General features: G+C 52.0%; 8 protein-coding genes across 8 annotated transcripts; 5 read left to right on the top strand and 3 right to left on the bottom strand. All coding sequences in view use genetic code 12, as the record gives it.

Annotated features, from left to right (window-relative positions):
- Positions 1–134: 134 nt before the first annotated feature.
- CAP4 (Cap4p) lies at positions 135–779 on the top strand (the record flags this gene model as incomplete). The annotated part of the gene is made up of 1 exon (XM_034155221.1): positions 135–779. One exon carries the CDS (start codon positions 135–137, stop codon positions 777–779), a length of 645 nt encoding a protein of 214 aa, XP_034012646.1.
- A 571-nt stretch (positions 780–1,350) lies between these two features.
- DIURU_002558 (mitochondrial 54S ribosomal protein mL38) lies at positions 1,351–2,448 on the top strand (the record flags this gene model as incomplete). Its single annotated transcript, XM_034155222.1, has 1 exon — positions 1,351–2,448. The coding sequence occupies one exon, from the start codon at positions 1,351–1,353 to the stop codon at positions 2,446–2,448; it is 1,098 nt and encodes a 365-aa protein (XP_034012647.1).
- A 685-nt stretch (positions 2,449–3,133) lies between these two features.
- COX6 (cytochrome c oxidase subunit VI) lies at positions 3,134–3,638 on the top strand (the record flags this gene model as incomplete). The annotated part of the gene is made up of 2 exons (XM_034155223.1): positions 3,134–3,288; positions 3,356–3,638. 2 exons carry the CDS (start codon positions 3,134–3,136, stop codon positions 3,636–3,638), a joined length of 438 nt encoding a protein of 145 aa, XP_034012648.1.
- Positions 3,639–4,019: 381 nt separating this feature from the next.
- Positions 4,020–5,051, top strand: DIURU_002560 (uncharacterized protein; the record flags this gene model as incomplete). The annotated part of the gene is made up of 1 exon (XM_034155225.1): positions 4,020–5,051. The coding sequence occupies one exon, from the start codon at positions 4,020–4,022 to the stop codon at positions 5,049–5,051; it is 1,032 nt and encodes a 343-aa protein (XP_034012649.1).
- Positions 5,052–5,856: 805 nt separating this feature from the next.
- DIURU_002561 (uncharacterized protein) lies at positions 5,857–7,020 on the bottom strand (the record flags this gene model as incomplete). Its single annotated transcript, XM_034155226.1, has 1 exon — positions 5,857–7,020. One exon carries the CDS (start codon positions 7,018–7,020, stop codon positions 5,857–5,859), a length of 1,164 nt encoding a protein of 387 aa, XP_034012650.1.
- Positions 7,021–7,338: 318 nt separating this feature from the next.
- NBN1 (histone acetyltransferase) lies at positions 7,339–8,187 on the bottom strand (the record flags this gene model as incomplete). Its single annotated transcript, XM_034155227.1, has 1 exon — positions 7,339–8,187. The coding sequence occupies one exon, from the start codon at positions 8,185–8,187 to the stop codon at positions 7,339–7,341; it is 849 nt and encodes a 282-aa protein (XP_034012651.1).
- A 547-nt stretch (positions 8,188–8,734) lies between these two features.
- Positions 8,735–10,828, top strand: DIURU_002563 (uncharacterized protein; the record flags this gene model as incomplete). Its single annotated transcript, XM_034155228.1, has 1 exon — positions 8,735–10,828. The coding sequence occupies one exon, from the start codon at positions 8,735–8,737 to the stop codon at positions 10,826–10,828; it is 2,094 nt and encodes a 697-aa protein (XP_034012652.1).
- A 46-nt stretch (positions 10,829–10,874) lies between these two features.
- Positions 10,875–12,116, bottom strand: DIURU_002564 (uncharacterized protein; the record flags this gene model as incomplete). Its single annotated transcript, XM_034155229.1, has 1 exon — positions 10,875–12,116. The coding sequence occupies one exon, from the start codon at positions 12,114–12,116 to the stop codon at positions 10,875–10,877; it is 1,242 nt and encodes a 413-aa protein (XP_034012653.1).
- Between the last annotated feature and the right edge of the window lie 2,178 nt (positions 12,117–14,294).

Here is a 14,294-nt window from a genome sequence, read left to right on the forward strand (position 1 = left end):
CTAGTCTAGACTTCCGTGAATCTTTTTTCGGTCGGGAGGGTGCCGGGAGCAGCAGTTTTCGCACTTTTTTCTCACCAAGCGATCGCGTAAGCATCCCTTACGTTGGCTCTGACTAATCCCTTACCTCGGTAACGATGAATCTAGGGTGGAAACAAGACGAAGAGAAGTTCGACCCGCTGTTCACCGCCCACGCCAACGAGGACGGCGACGCGCTGGGGTTACCGCCGCCCCACGCGCCCCAGGCGCCGGGCGCCGGCGGCGACCGTGACGGCGTCGCCCTCGCGCACGGGCGCATCCAAGACAGAGGCCCTCCCCCTCAGCCTCAGCAGCCGTACATTGCCAGCCATGTGGTGATGCCGTCGGCGGCGGCGCCCCAGCCGCTCCCGCTGGCGGCCCAACTGGCAGCAGTGGTGGCGACGGAGGCCCAGGCGCTGGCGTCGCCGGCGCCGCTGCGCCAGTACCCGCGCCAAGTGCTGACGACGAAGCGGGCGGCGCAAAACCGCAACGCTCAGCGGGCGTTCAGACAGCGCAAGGAGAAGTACATTAAGGAGCTCGAGGCCAAAGCGGCGGAGACCGACGTGTTGAAACAAACGATCGAGGAGCTCAAGGCGGAGAACATGCAGTTGCGCGACTACACCCTCCAGCTCCAGCTGCGGGTGATTGAGTTGGGGCTGGCGCCGTCGCTCGGCCAGAATGCCGTCGGCGCTAGCGAGGCGCAGGCGGGGATGCCGCCGCCGCCGCCGCCGCTGATCTTCAACCAGCGGTTGCCGGATAAATAAGGCATTACCACCTGGAGTTACGGCCGTTTATGGCCCATTTGTACTATTGTTGACGGGGTTCTTTTCACAAACAAAAACCTGTTATCACCACCCTTACCATATACACTATTTAATTGATTCTATTAATTGATAAACGAAATTAGAGATGTGCGATCATTGCAGCACGGGTGTACCTATCAACATGGGCAGTAGTGATCAGCACTCATAAAAGAGAAATGATTACAAGGGTAGTAGGTAGTTAGGGTTAGTGATGGTTGATAGTTGATTATTATCAATCAAAAGGCTGATTCTAGTTGAAATAGTCGGAGTAATAGTAGCCGTCAAGAGGTCTTCAATTATTGCAGCACGGGTGTAATTATCTGTAGAGAGTGCGAACACAGGTAAGGAAAATAGTCAACCAAAGAAGATAATTAAAGATTCATAGGGTGGCTAATCAGGGTTAGTGACTGGTAATAGTCGGCTATCATCCATCAAAAGACTAATTTTAGTCGCGGTAGTTGTAGTCTTCCCAAAGCTTAGATGGTAGACCCTACGAGCCATCATTTTTCGGTGCGACTGAAAATTTCATCGTATGCTTCGTCACCTGAGAAGATTTGCCCTGGTGTGGAGCGACTTCGCCACGAGAGCGGCTCTGCTCCGAGTGGCCGACGCCAACAGTCGTCGTGACGTGTTGGGCGCCATCCCCGAGTTCTATGGTCCGCTGTCCATCGCTAACCGTGAACAGCGCTGGGGGTACCACCAGCCGGAACAGATCAACGAGACGTTCCAGATGGCGTATGAGCTTCTCGAACAGGACGCCGCCACCAAGTACGAGGAGGTGGAACAGCTTAAGCAGAAGCTCGCTTCGGCTGACGCCGACAAACAGGCGGGGTACCGCAAACGGATCGCCGCCACGTTGGCCGCCGCCGAAAAACACAACCCCGAAGTGGTGTTTAACGTCGCCACTGAAACCGCTGAGGCCGACGACTTGTCGCAGCCCGTCTACCGGGAGTACGCCCGGAAGAAATGGGCCGAGCACGACCGCATGGTCACCATGCAAAGAATGGAACAATTACACATGATCCCCGACACCTTACCCACAGTGGAACCCACCGCTGACATTAAGGTGAAGTTCCCTCATAATGCCGATGCGGAATTTGCTCTGTGGGTGGAACCAGGCACCGTTTTACCCGGTTTTGCCGTGGCGCAACCGCCTACGGTTCAGATCCGTCAATTTGACGATATCGAGCCCGACACCTTGTATACGGTAGCGATGGTGAACCCTGACACTCCCGATTTGGCCGCTAACTCGTTCCTGACGACGTTACACTGGGGGCTTGCCAATGTCCTGCTTCCTGATGCTCAGGGCATTTTGGGCACTAAATGGCAAATGGAAAATGCCGACAAGGTGTTCTTTGACTACGTGCCGTTAACTCCGGAAAAGAACGCCGGTGAATTCCAAAGAGCGTGTCTCTGGGTGTGGCGCCAACCAGGTAAAATCGATGTTGGCTCTGTAAACGGCGAACACTTTGATATCCGTCAATTTGCTGAAGCTCACCAGCTTACAGCCGTGGGTGGCCACCTCTGGCGGCAAAAGTACGACCGGCTGGTGCCGCTGCTTCGCCAACAGTACGGGTTGCCCGTAGGGAGAGTGTTCCACCGGGTGAGAAAAGCCCACCCCATGGTGTAAGTTAATTGGGACTCAAATTGTATATAGTGCTCATCTGATGAGACAATCATTTGGATATTTAAGTATCTAACAAACATCAAAATAGTGTACGATCTAAAGCGATCTCAACAGCCACTCGAAATGTCAAAATTACGCTTTTTTCTGCATTTAATGATACAACCAGTATATCAGTTTGATTTCTATACTTGTGGTTGTCTCGAGCAGAATGGATTGGAGCGAAATGACATAATTATTTTAAAATCATTCAAATTATGGGATCCATTATTCTACCCCTTTCGAGGGGAATTGAACTACAAGGGCTATCTACTATCTCTTAGACAATTGAGTTAAATTATAGAGCCATAATTGACTACAAAAAGACCACCAGAATGGTACGGCTGCGACAATGGCGTGATATTTGATGGGAGACTAATAATGACCCATTAAAATCGAGAGACTTCCAGTCCAGTTAAATTTACCCTTACCATGCCAAAACCAAATAAGCATCACAATTCCCTCAATATCATTTTCTTCACTGCTAATTACTGGTGTTTCGGGGATTGACAAACCCCGGTGGGCTCACTTTTTAGCCACTACAACCGCGCCTGCATACAGCTGACACTTTTTCACCAACCAATGAATTACCCTCTGGAGCGCCTGCGAAAAAAAAAACGGTGTGAGCAAGTCCCTCAGTGATTACCCCATCATGATCTCGCAAGTGTTCCGTGCCTCGATTAGAGCCAGAGTCGCCGTCCCCCGTGTCGCCCCCCGCGCCGTGGCGTTTGCCAGAGCCACCCCCGTGAGACGCTACACCACCGAACACGAACACCGCGAGGAATCGTTCGAAGAATTCACCGCCAGGTAAGTCTCCCCTTAAGCCGCCATGGGCGCAGTTTCATCATTAGATTGTTGTCATACTAACCCCTAGATACGAGCTGGAATTCGAAAACGCCTACGACTTGTTCGAAGTGCAAAGAATCCTCAACAACTGTTTCTCGTACGACTTGGTCCCCGCCCCCGCCGTGATCGAAAAGGCGTTGCAAGCGTGCCGCAGAGTCAACGACTACCCCACCGCCGTCAGAGTGTTCGAAGCGTTGCAACACAAGGTCGAAAACAAGGAACAGTACCGCGCCTACCTCGACGAGTTGGCCGATGTCAGAAAGGAATTGGGCATCGACCTCAAGGAAGAATTGTTCGCCGGGGAACAATAAGCATATCAGCTCCCACGTCCCGTCCTTCATATTGCACAATAAAATCAAAGTAATTTAGTTCCTTGTAGCCAATCTTAGCCACACAGCTATCTCATCTCCGTGGCTATACTGCCACAATTGATTATACTATAATTACTTATTGGGAGCCCTTACCCTAATCATCAATTAAATCTCTATTTACTCAATTATTTATTGCTAAAGTTACCTCTGACCTTCTCCCTTCTCATCATTGGCGCCTGGCTCGCCTTCTGTTTTTGGGGTTTCCCCATTTTTTCCCGCGCTGAGGGCGCCGCTATTACGGGCTTCGCTTTAGGGTGCGCGCGCGCCATTAGCGAAAGACACTTAACCCCCCCCGTCGCTCGCCACTTCGCTCACCACCGAATGGGTGTCTACATCCCCCCTCCCGACGACCTGGCGCCCCGGCTGCTGCGGCCATCGCTGGGGCTGCTGCTGCTGCTGCTGGACGACGACAAAACCATCATCCGCATCGCCATTCCGCGCAACCCGCTGGTGGGCCTCGTGTGGGGCCCGCTCACGCCGGCACTGGACAACCGTGCCGCCGTCGCCGGCGCCATCGCCCTCCAGCTCGCCATCGGCATCTGGGGTTTTAGCAAAGCCCGCCACATCTACCGCCTGGCGCGCTACTACCACCAGCTGCGACCGAAGCTGGCGCTCAAGGCGCTGGTGCCGTTTTTGGCTGGGTCAGTGCTAGTGTTTGGCCTGGGGCTAGAGATGGCGCGGATGGCGCTTCCTTACGACCCGTGGTACGACGAGGCGCGCCACTGGCGGCGAGTGGCCGAGCGCCACGGCCAGCAGCCGCTGGCATGGTTCGGCGCTTATGACTTATACACGCCGATGCCGTTTAAGCAGTGGACGGAGATGGTCAATCAGTGGCTCAAAGTGAAGGAGCGCCAGATTGCGCAGGGCGACGGCGCCAGCGCCGGCGGCGACGTGGGACCAGCGCGGCCCCAGGTATTGCGCCAGCTCCACCCGCCAGGCAAATACCAGGACCTCTACCAGGGAATCCACGACGCCAATACCAAGCGGTACGGCGAGTTATTGGCTAACGAACTCAAAGACGTTAACGAATTGAATAAAGCCGAGCGCATCGACCTCATATTGGAGGGGAAACTGCCGTGGGTCAACCCCCACTATACCAAGCCCCATATCCAATTAGGCACGTTTAGAATGGACCTGATTGAAGACTTTGAGTTGGCGTGGGACAATTTTAACCCCTGGGAAGAGCTTAAGTTGGAAACCGACTGTGATATCCGGCTTATCCCGCGGTGGAAGTGGACCGACGACCCCAGCGACAGTGCCGATAATTCCGAGGCTAACTCCGACGTTAAAGACGCTACCGACGCCACCGCCGGTGAGGCTCATCCTCTGACAGTGGACACCGCCAGACACTAGCCTCACCCCCACATTTTTCCATCTTATTTATTGCATCAATCATTCGACTAGCCGTGGTAATACACGCCAAAAACATACGAGATTATACGGTCCTCAGATCTCGAGAAAGTTTGACATTTTTCGTATTCCGCGACATTACCATTCCCAGACACTTTGGGTTCTACTTCCAGGGTTACTACTGCAGTGTTTCCATGTACGGTGAAGGTAGGCTCCCTGGTCCGAGACTCAGACACTTATGGTCGTACTCGGCGGACAATACGAAAATGTCGTATACTTTCCGGTGTACAGGCGCCCTCAGACACTGTCACTCGGCAGACACTTTTCTCGATCGGGGGGCGATGGATCGAAAGATCTGTCTCTCTCGGAGGGGGGCAGTATTGTTTGAGGAGAATCATGCCCGCTGGGGGGATCTAACATTAAATCGCACATGCTGCGGTAGGTCATCACTGTCTTGATGAATCGGGTCACGTAAGGGGCACTCGGGCTATAAATACCAGAATGGTGGCTGATATGGCTCTAGCGGATCTCTCGGAGATAGAGCTCACGTGGCTGACTAATACTGTCTGATATCACCCTCAAAGACTCTCGTGGAGTGTCATCCTTGACTGGTTGTCTCGACAAATGATTAGTGGTTACCACAGTAAGTCGATGATCTTGCTTGTATATACAGAGATTCAAAATAAATATACATTAGAAATAATTCTATAAATCTTGCAGATTTCGCCACTCTCGAGTGGGCTTAGTTTTCGCATGAGTTTCGTCTCATTTCTGTTCATGACTATGTACAAGGGGCTTAGTCAACAGTTTATGCCGCGGTCTCTCCGTCGGCAAGCTCATCGGCCCATTTCAAGCTCTTGGCGTCGTCACCGGCGTTCACTTCCAGCTTGGCATAGCCGTGTAAGTGGTGGTGCCACTGGAGCATCGCGGGATCCTGGTCGGGTTCCACCCACTCAAACCCGTCGCCACCCGACATCCAATAAGCTTGCATCATCAAATCGTCCAAATTATCCTTGGCTTCGAGTAATCTGATCTTTTGCCCGTCTCTAGTATAGCCAGGCTGTAAAGTATGAGGGTGGGCAAAGATATCGTCATCCACGCGACAGAGCTCGTTGATGATGGCAGGAGTGTTTTCGCCACCGTTTAATTGACGATCAGCCTCGACAATCTTCGTAGAAAACAACATCTCGTCGGCGTGGCGGAACCAGTGAGTATAAAATGTCCCCTTTTGCCAGGTCAATAAATCACCTCCCAGCGCCGAAAGCTGGCGACCAAATTGGACAATCGTCAAGAAAAAACTCAGGTTGATCAAGTAAGTGATCAACATCAGGTTGACGGCACTAAGATGGCGCCACAGGTCCAGAAGTACGCCAGCATCGATGGCCCAATCAACGCCAAATTTGGAGAAAAGAGTTACCCCGACCAGTGTCGCCACAAGCTTGATGAAGCCTTGCTTTAAAATCTTGTGTTTGGCGGCAACGTACAGCGGGTGGCCCACAGTAACGTCAGTGACTTTAATCGCATTGGTGAAATCAGCGTTCCAAAGCGCCGTCCGTAGCGCAATAAGCGCCGTATCTTTATCGATGGTAGTCCCCTCAGGGTTGTGGCCATAGTAGGTTCTGATTAAATGAAGCGCTACCGGAGTCGGCGGGTATTGGAGGAGTAAGTCGCGAAGTAATTGGGGTGAAAACTTGACTTTCTCCCCAGGAAAAAGTGTATCGATGATCTCAACGACTGGTTGGGTAGCAGCGTCACTTGTGTCGTTGTCGTTAGAGGCTCTGCCCCGCTGGTGGAGGTGTAACGCTTGCTTGAAGGCGTCAACGGCCACGCGGTCAAAATCGGTTTCTGGGGCTTCGGCGATGCGGGCTTTGAGCTCAGGCCAATCCTGGACGTAACCAAATGTCAGGTATAGGCGGCAACTCCGGTGGAAGCCACTGAAAGTGGCGGTTCGGAGACCCAATCGCGAGAGCATGGGGTAGATGGGTGAAGATAGATGGAGCGATCAGTGTGGTGTACTGTGTGCAGGAACCACTTTCGATGACGCCAAAGCCTACTAGCAAATCTACCTAAACAACAACGATATCTTAGTGGTGGAGGTAATCGAATAACTTGTTTCATATGTGCATCGATGAAATGCTTCAGTTAATTTTCAAAATCAAAGTATTTTATATTTGCTACAATTTGCTGATTTCCCATAAAATGAAATATTGCTAATTAAATACGTACAAAACCACCTAACACCTAAAAAACGTCCCCTGAATCCATAAAAATCATTACATTTCGATTAAATTTACGCCACCTTGCGTTTCTTCTTGCGCTTCTCCATCTTCGGTGCACAGTCAGGACAGTACCACACTTCATCATCTTTCGGTGGACTGGTGATACCAACACAGCTCCAGTGGAACCACTCGTACTTACAGTCGTCGTTGTCACAGCCAATCATCTCACCGAACAGAACACGCTGGCAGAAACAGTAGAGGTTATTATCGGCGTCGTCACCCCCTGGTCCCAGGTGACCGTGATTATCGCCGTATTCGTCATTGGTAAGGGCAAACAGACCTGCAGATATTGGCAGATCATCGTCATCGTCATCAGCCATGTGTAGGCGTCTCTTAAGACGACTGCCACCAGGTCTGACCCCCATTTTACGCTTCAACAGTCGTCTTACTTCCAGAGCCACTGCCGGTACTTGAGGCGCGTTTCTGGGAGTCGCCAGCCCGCTGATATTCAGGTCGCTCATGCCATAATTATCTCTAAAGTCATCGGTGAGCACTGCCAGTTCGGGAGGGAGCAAATCGTCGGCTTCGAGCTTAGCGATGTCGGCCTCAAATTGGAATAAATGTTTCAGCACAATGTAGAGGGCGGTGTTGGCCAAAAGCACTTTTTCCTGTTGTATTTGGGTCACCTGTTTCTGATCCTCTTCGATTTTCTGATTTATTTGTGCTTCTTTAGGGTGTTTGGCCAATGTCGAGTTCTGTTTGATGAATTTGTGGAGGTGGTTGTCGCGGGCCTGCCATCGGCGTCTCACCTCCTGGAGCTGGGTGTCCTTGTTGCGTATCTCATCAAGGAGGAACTTCACCTCCAGTGGAAGGTTGACCAAGTCCTGGGTGTACTTCTCTAGCACGGTCGAAGTGTCCATGGTTTAGCCCTTGGTGAGTGACGAGTTTTCTGCGATATATGCAGGATGATTACCCTTACCATAATCTAGAATCTACTGGAATAAACCATCCACTTAAGCTCAATTAAGTGTAGATGATGACGATCGATGGTAGTGCTGAAGTGCAAAAGTTCAGTTTGATAGGAGCTACGTGTAGAGCTCGTAATAATTGATCATGGTACTGGTGGCGCGATTTACGATAAATAAACAGGGCCCCGACCTACTGGGATGATAATCAGGACGGTAAAATCAGACGATATTTGATGACAAAATGAAACCACTCATTCAAATTACTTGACTCATTGAAGCAATCAAAATATGGCTTCATTAATAAGCAATTGATTCATTAGGTACTTAGTCTTTCAAAGCGAGAATCGTAAGATTCCACAAGAAGAAGGACAAGGACGCTTATAGAATGTCGTCCCGACTAAACCTACTCCACTCCCGTAAATCTCAATTTTCACCCATTGCATTTGTTGTCGAATTAATCTACAGCAGTTGATACACCACCCTCTGTGTGTTCGCGACTATGCTTGATACCCTCAATGGCGATCCGTGGGCAGTCCTCGCTCCGCTTGTACCCGATGGCGACATTCAGCCGGTGGTAGCTGAGCTTTCGAAAGCGCTGCCAGAAGTGATTGGCCACGTGTTATCCGAGCTCCGAGACCAGCTCCGACGCCACCAACACCCGCTTTCCAATAGTGACAGCGCCACCTACAAGTTCCTTGTCCACACCTATTTACAATGTCTTATGTTGCCCAATGCTCCCAAAGAGGCCGTACACCTCCACCAATTGCTTCCTTTACTTAACCAGTTGTATCTGGAGGTGTATTCAGCGTGTCATCTGATGGTGATGATGATCGTGGTCAAATTGCTCAAAGACTCGCCCGATTCGACTCGGGAAGTGATTCAAGACTACTTGGAAGTGGAGTACGATCAGGACCACATGGATACGGTCACTTACCTCAATTTTATCCAAGTTATGACGGAATTGTTCCCGTTAGTGCCTGAAATCGTGGTGCCCATATACACCGATAAACACAAGTGCCAGCGCCATATCGACGACAAATTGGCCACTAATAGTCACGACACGTTACTCATCACTGTGACACTTGAGTTGTTCTCGGCGCTGTGTATTAATGACGAGTGCCGTAACTTCAACTTACAGTACGTGCCTGCGCTTAAACAAGCGATGGAGAGTCGAGTGGACTCAGTGAGACTCTTGGCTACAGTGTGCGTGATTAAGTTGTGGAATTTCATCAAGACTAAGGATATCCCCGTGGAGAAACTTGCGCAAGAGCTTATGGTCAATTTAGACCGCGTGGAGGCAATTGAAGGGTTAGCGTACTTGCTGCTTAACCTGAAGGTGAAACTGTTAGTTCGTCGTGATGAACAGGCCATCGACAAAATCTTGAATGCGGTGAAAACTGATGCTTATGGGGCATTAGTGGTACTTGCCAATTTGACACTGGTGGGGGAACAAACCACTCAGCTGAGGTTCAAACAGGCGATGACCCCTGGAGCGGCTCCTGATGACTCTGGTGAGGACTCCAAAGTGGCCGTTGACCGGTTTAACCACGCTCTTCTCTTCCAACACCCGTTAATTGCCACCATTGCCAAAGTGCCTGATTCCTCTGCTGTCGTCGACCGCGTGGTTACCGTGATCTATAATGTGGCTAACGTGTTTGAACCGAGTCAGCAACGTGTTGTCCGAGCTGAGTTGGTGAAACAGGGGGCTTTGAAAGTGGTGGTTAATTACTTGGGCAAATATCTGAAAGTGGAAAAGCTCAAGCTCGATACGCGTCCCTTAGAAGGTACCGACGTTGATCTGAGGCTTAATGCGATTAGAGCAATGGCGAAAATGGTGATTTCCACTAATCCAGCGTTGGCGTTTGGCCTGATTGACGCTAAGCTGAGTGTCCCGTTTTTGATAGAGTTATTGGGGCCCAATATCTCCCAGTACCAAGGGCAACTCCAATCCAAGCCTAGTGGTGCTAACGACGGCTATTTATACGAGAAAGTGACTCAAGTCGACAAGTACGACGCTATTCTCGCCCTCACCAACCTCACGCTGTTGCCTGATAAACAGCTCCGCGTTTTGATCATCAGTCGTACGTTTGACGACTACCTCACCCATTTAATTATTGACCTGGACCACCCGCCATTACAACGAGCGGCGTGGGAGCTTGTGCTGAACCTCATTTCCGAGCCGGCGATGCTCGCCAAATTTTTCAATTTGGAGCTTCCCGAGAACGAGAAGAGACTTCAATTGCTTATAAAGCTTCTTGATGCGTCAGACGTCAAGCTCCAGTGCGTGATTGCTGGCTTATTGGCCAATGCCACGTCAGAATACGATATGATCACCCAATTGCTTGTGACTACGGAGTCCGTAAAGACTCCTTTGCTCAAGATTATCAGCCATATCTTGCTCAACGAAACCTCCGAATCGGATTTGGTGCTACGGGTGGCGTACGTGGTGTCGAACTTGGTATATTGCGCCGCCAACCACGGCGTGAACTTGGGTGATGCCGAGTTGAAGCAGGCACTCGCGGTGACTCCGGGAGGAGAGGCCCAGGAAGTGCTTGCCGACGCTGCCCGGGTGTTGACCCAGTCAGCTAAATAATATATACAATAATGATGAGACTTTGGTATAGTCAAATGGAAAGGGTTTAACGAGCCATCCCTCTCAAGTACTCAATGTTGGCGGTGTCACCGACGGCCAAGTAGGCCTCACCCAACACTTCCAACGCCCGTGCCCGGAGGCGGATGTTGCGGCTCTGGTAGTAGCGCACCAACTGGGTCAATTCCAACAGCGCTGCCGTGGCGTCAGTAGCGTTGTCGCGCTGTAACTCGACCAATTTCGAGAAGATGGGGATTTGGAACTCCACTAGCGTTTCGGTGGCGCTATGAGTGACAAAGAGTTCGAGCTGGGTCACGTGGTGGACATGGTTTAGCAAAAACTCAACTTCCACCGGCAGCGGAGCCCGATGGTGGAATACCAGTTTGAACGGGATGAGGGCGTCGCCGTTGCCGTGGAGATGGAGCTTGACGCAGCGCTCCCAGGTGGCGCGGGTGGGGACCTGGCGACGCTTATTGACGATGATTTTGAGGAGATCAAGCCCCAACGGGACCTGGTCCAGGGCAAACATCTGTGCTGCAAGCTGGTCGAGGTCCAGCGACGACAACTGGTCCCACCGCACTGTGTGGGTAGCCAACATGGCACAGAGATCAGCAGCCCCTTCTTGGGAGTTCTGGAAGAGACGGTGGAGACAGCTCAGCACGAAACTGGTGCGTCCAGTGGAAGTGAGATGGGTCCAGTGCTGCGACACGAATTTGACCACATCACGCATATCAGCCCACGATTCCACTAAGTAAAGGGCAAAGGTGTCAAAGGGGACGGGGTCTGGGTTAGTCGCCAGCTGCGGACGCCATAGCTGTACCCATTCGGCCAAAGCGGAGGGGTCTCCCCGTTGGGGTCCGTCAAACAGTTGTAGGCGTTCAGTGATCGCTTGCGGCACTTTAAGCCGTAAACCGGGCTCAGGAATCGCTGTTAACGCCACGACCTGTTGATTATACTCGTCGGCCCACTGGAAGAGTAAGTTAGCATAGTGTAAGTTCACCGGGGCGATTTTACCGTCGGTGTGGCGTAACGGGTAACCAAGAGCTTGACGCTTACGGGAAAGCGTCAGAGTGAGGAGATCCTTGGCACGAAAGCGGGCGTGGAAGTCGGCGATGTGTTCTGGCCGGGCGATGGAGTGGTTAAGCTTTTTCAGCGGGGCGACTTTGGGGGGTGTGGGCACTGCATCGGCGGCTTGTTTGGCGGTGAGCCGTTCAAACGGGAACGTGTAGTCCTTTTCCAACTGCTTGAGCGCTCGCGCTCGCAGGAGGCGTCCCACTATCGCCGATGACATGGTGGTTGGAGATCTGGTCAAAGGCGGAGGGTGCGAAATGCGCGATGGTAACTTACACCCGTGCTGCAACGATATTTAAAGGACACCAAATACAACGCCAATCAGCACTAGACGTCGTACCAGAAACCCGTGTTGAGATTGCCTCTCTATTCTCAGTCTCTTTGCGCTCAAAGGAAAAAGACCGTCAACGTGTCACATTGATTGAGGTGAACTTTTCCAACCATAACTCTTGGTGTGATCGAAATCTGACGAGGATATTCAGAGGTACTTCGAGAATACCTCCACCACGTTCAGTCTAGACTCCAAAGACTGTGTTTGTGCAATTGGCAGCCGCGAGAGCGGCAGTCTACCCAAGGCTTTACTGCAATAGGAATTTAAGTTGGTAGTTAGGGCATCAAAGCTAAGTACGAGGATGCCCTAGTTTTTGTGAGCTTTAGGGAACCCTTTTGTGGTGAGAAAGTACTGTGGCGGCCAAACACTGGCCTGTGAAAGGATTGGGGGAGAGAGGTAAACAAATGCCGTAACAGCCTTGGCAGGGTGGAGGGAGGTATAGGATATAGTAGCCCTGGTACGTGACGTCACCAGGTCTAGATCGCCACCGTACCACTCTCGATATGGCTGGTGTCAGCCCGAGATACGGTGAACGAGGCTTATTCGGGACACTTGAGACACCGGCTGTTTCGCTGGTGACGCAATTGCTGGTGACGCAATTGGGTGAAAGGCGGTTAAATTTCTGGGTGGTCTTCGGAAAATTTCAGTTGAGAACACCGGGACCTGTATCTCCGACCCGCTCGTAGCCTAACCATGAGCCCGATTACACCACACAAAGCTTAATCGCCCCCAACAACCCCAAGGCTCAAGGAGAAAATCGAGACTAAGGGAAGTTTACACGGGCCCTGTGACCCCTCCCAATTGTCAGGCAGAGAAGGATCCAGGTGACGCTCTACGTGAGGCCACAGGGCGCACAAGGAATACGCTAAACTTTGATCACGAATATTATTTCCGCCGTGATCCCTGGGACACAAGGGGTGAACAGGGAGAGAGAAGTGGTCATGAAGGGAGGGTCAAGATTAGTCAGCCAATTGAGGATGAAGAATAAACGCTAGACAACCACCATTAGCGACATTGGTCGTAAAGTAGAGTCGTAGGTGGTGGTCTCGGTTCGCACCCGCACCCCTTTTCGAGGGTGGTATTTTTAAACTAGTCGGATTGGGTAACGACGGCCAGTGGCCGGTGCTAGTTTTAGCTTTGAAGTATCCCTAATATTGTCAATGTAGCCCCCCCAAGCTGCATAACGGAGTAATCACCGCCCACAACACTCTATTATATTGTCCAATATTATCTGGGACAATTGTCTTGGGGAAAAGTGCCAAGGGTTTCCCAACCCCTCCAGACAGTTTATTCGCTGACACCATGCAACCCGCCGACACCGGTGCCACAAAAACCTTAATATCTCGCATGGGCCCGAGGGATTGGCGGTGGGTGCTCGTAGGGCGGGTGGTGGCCACCGCCGTGTCGCGCTTTTGGCGTGACGTCTACTGGTGGTGGTGGTGTTGCCGCACCATCGCAGAGGACCCTGCGCGGGGAGCGCCGCCATTGCGCACTGGATGCTGTCGGGAACTGTGACCGGCACTCGGGGCGTGCGGCCCGGGGTTGAGCGAGCCTCGACACCCGCCGCCTCCATGCACCTCCCACGGCGCACGCCGCTGACGAGCAGCGTCGAGAGAACCAGGGCGCATCGGGACTTACAGTTACGACGATGCAATCGGCGCCGGCGCCGTCGACAGTCTGGTCTAGGCGTTAGGAGTCGGTTCCCGGTATTACGACAGGGCGAGGCGCTCAGACAGTGGTGAAGTGTGGGGCGCCTTTATGGGGCGCGCGGGGTTCTTAGCGTCGGCGTCTCGAGCGCACTTTTGAAACATACGTCGACCCTGGCAACAACAAAAGCGTCGGCGTCTCGAACGCACTTTTGAAACATACGTCGACGGTGGCAACAACAAAAGCATCGGCTAATAGCACCAGCGCCTGTGATTGTGCCCCCACTAGTAGTAGGCCACTTTGTACCAGATACGCTGGGATCTGGGCGCGAATCACACGATCACCCCATTCTCACACCCAGCAGCCCCGCCCGCGGTCTCGACCGATTAAGGTAAGGCCCACAAGGTTAGAGTATTGGGG

Source organism: Diutina rugosa, assembly GCF_008704595.1.
Source record: "Diutina rugosa strain CBS 613 chromosome Unknown scaffold65_size61115, whole genome shotgun sequence".
Taxonomy (NCBI): domain Eukaryota; kingdom Fungi; phylum Ascomycota; class Pichiomycetes; order Serinales; family Debaryomycetaceae; genus Diutina; species Diutina rugosa.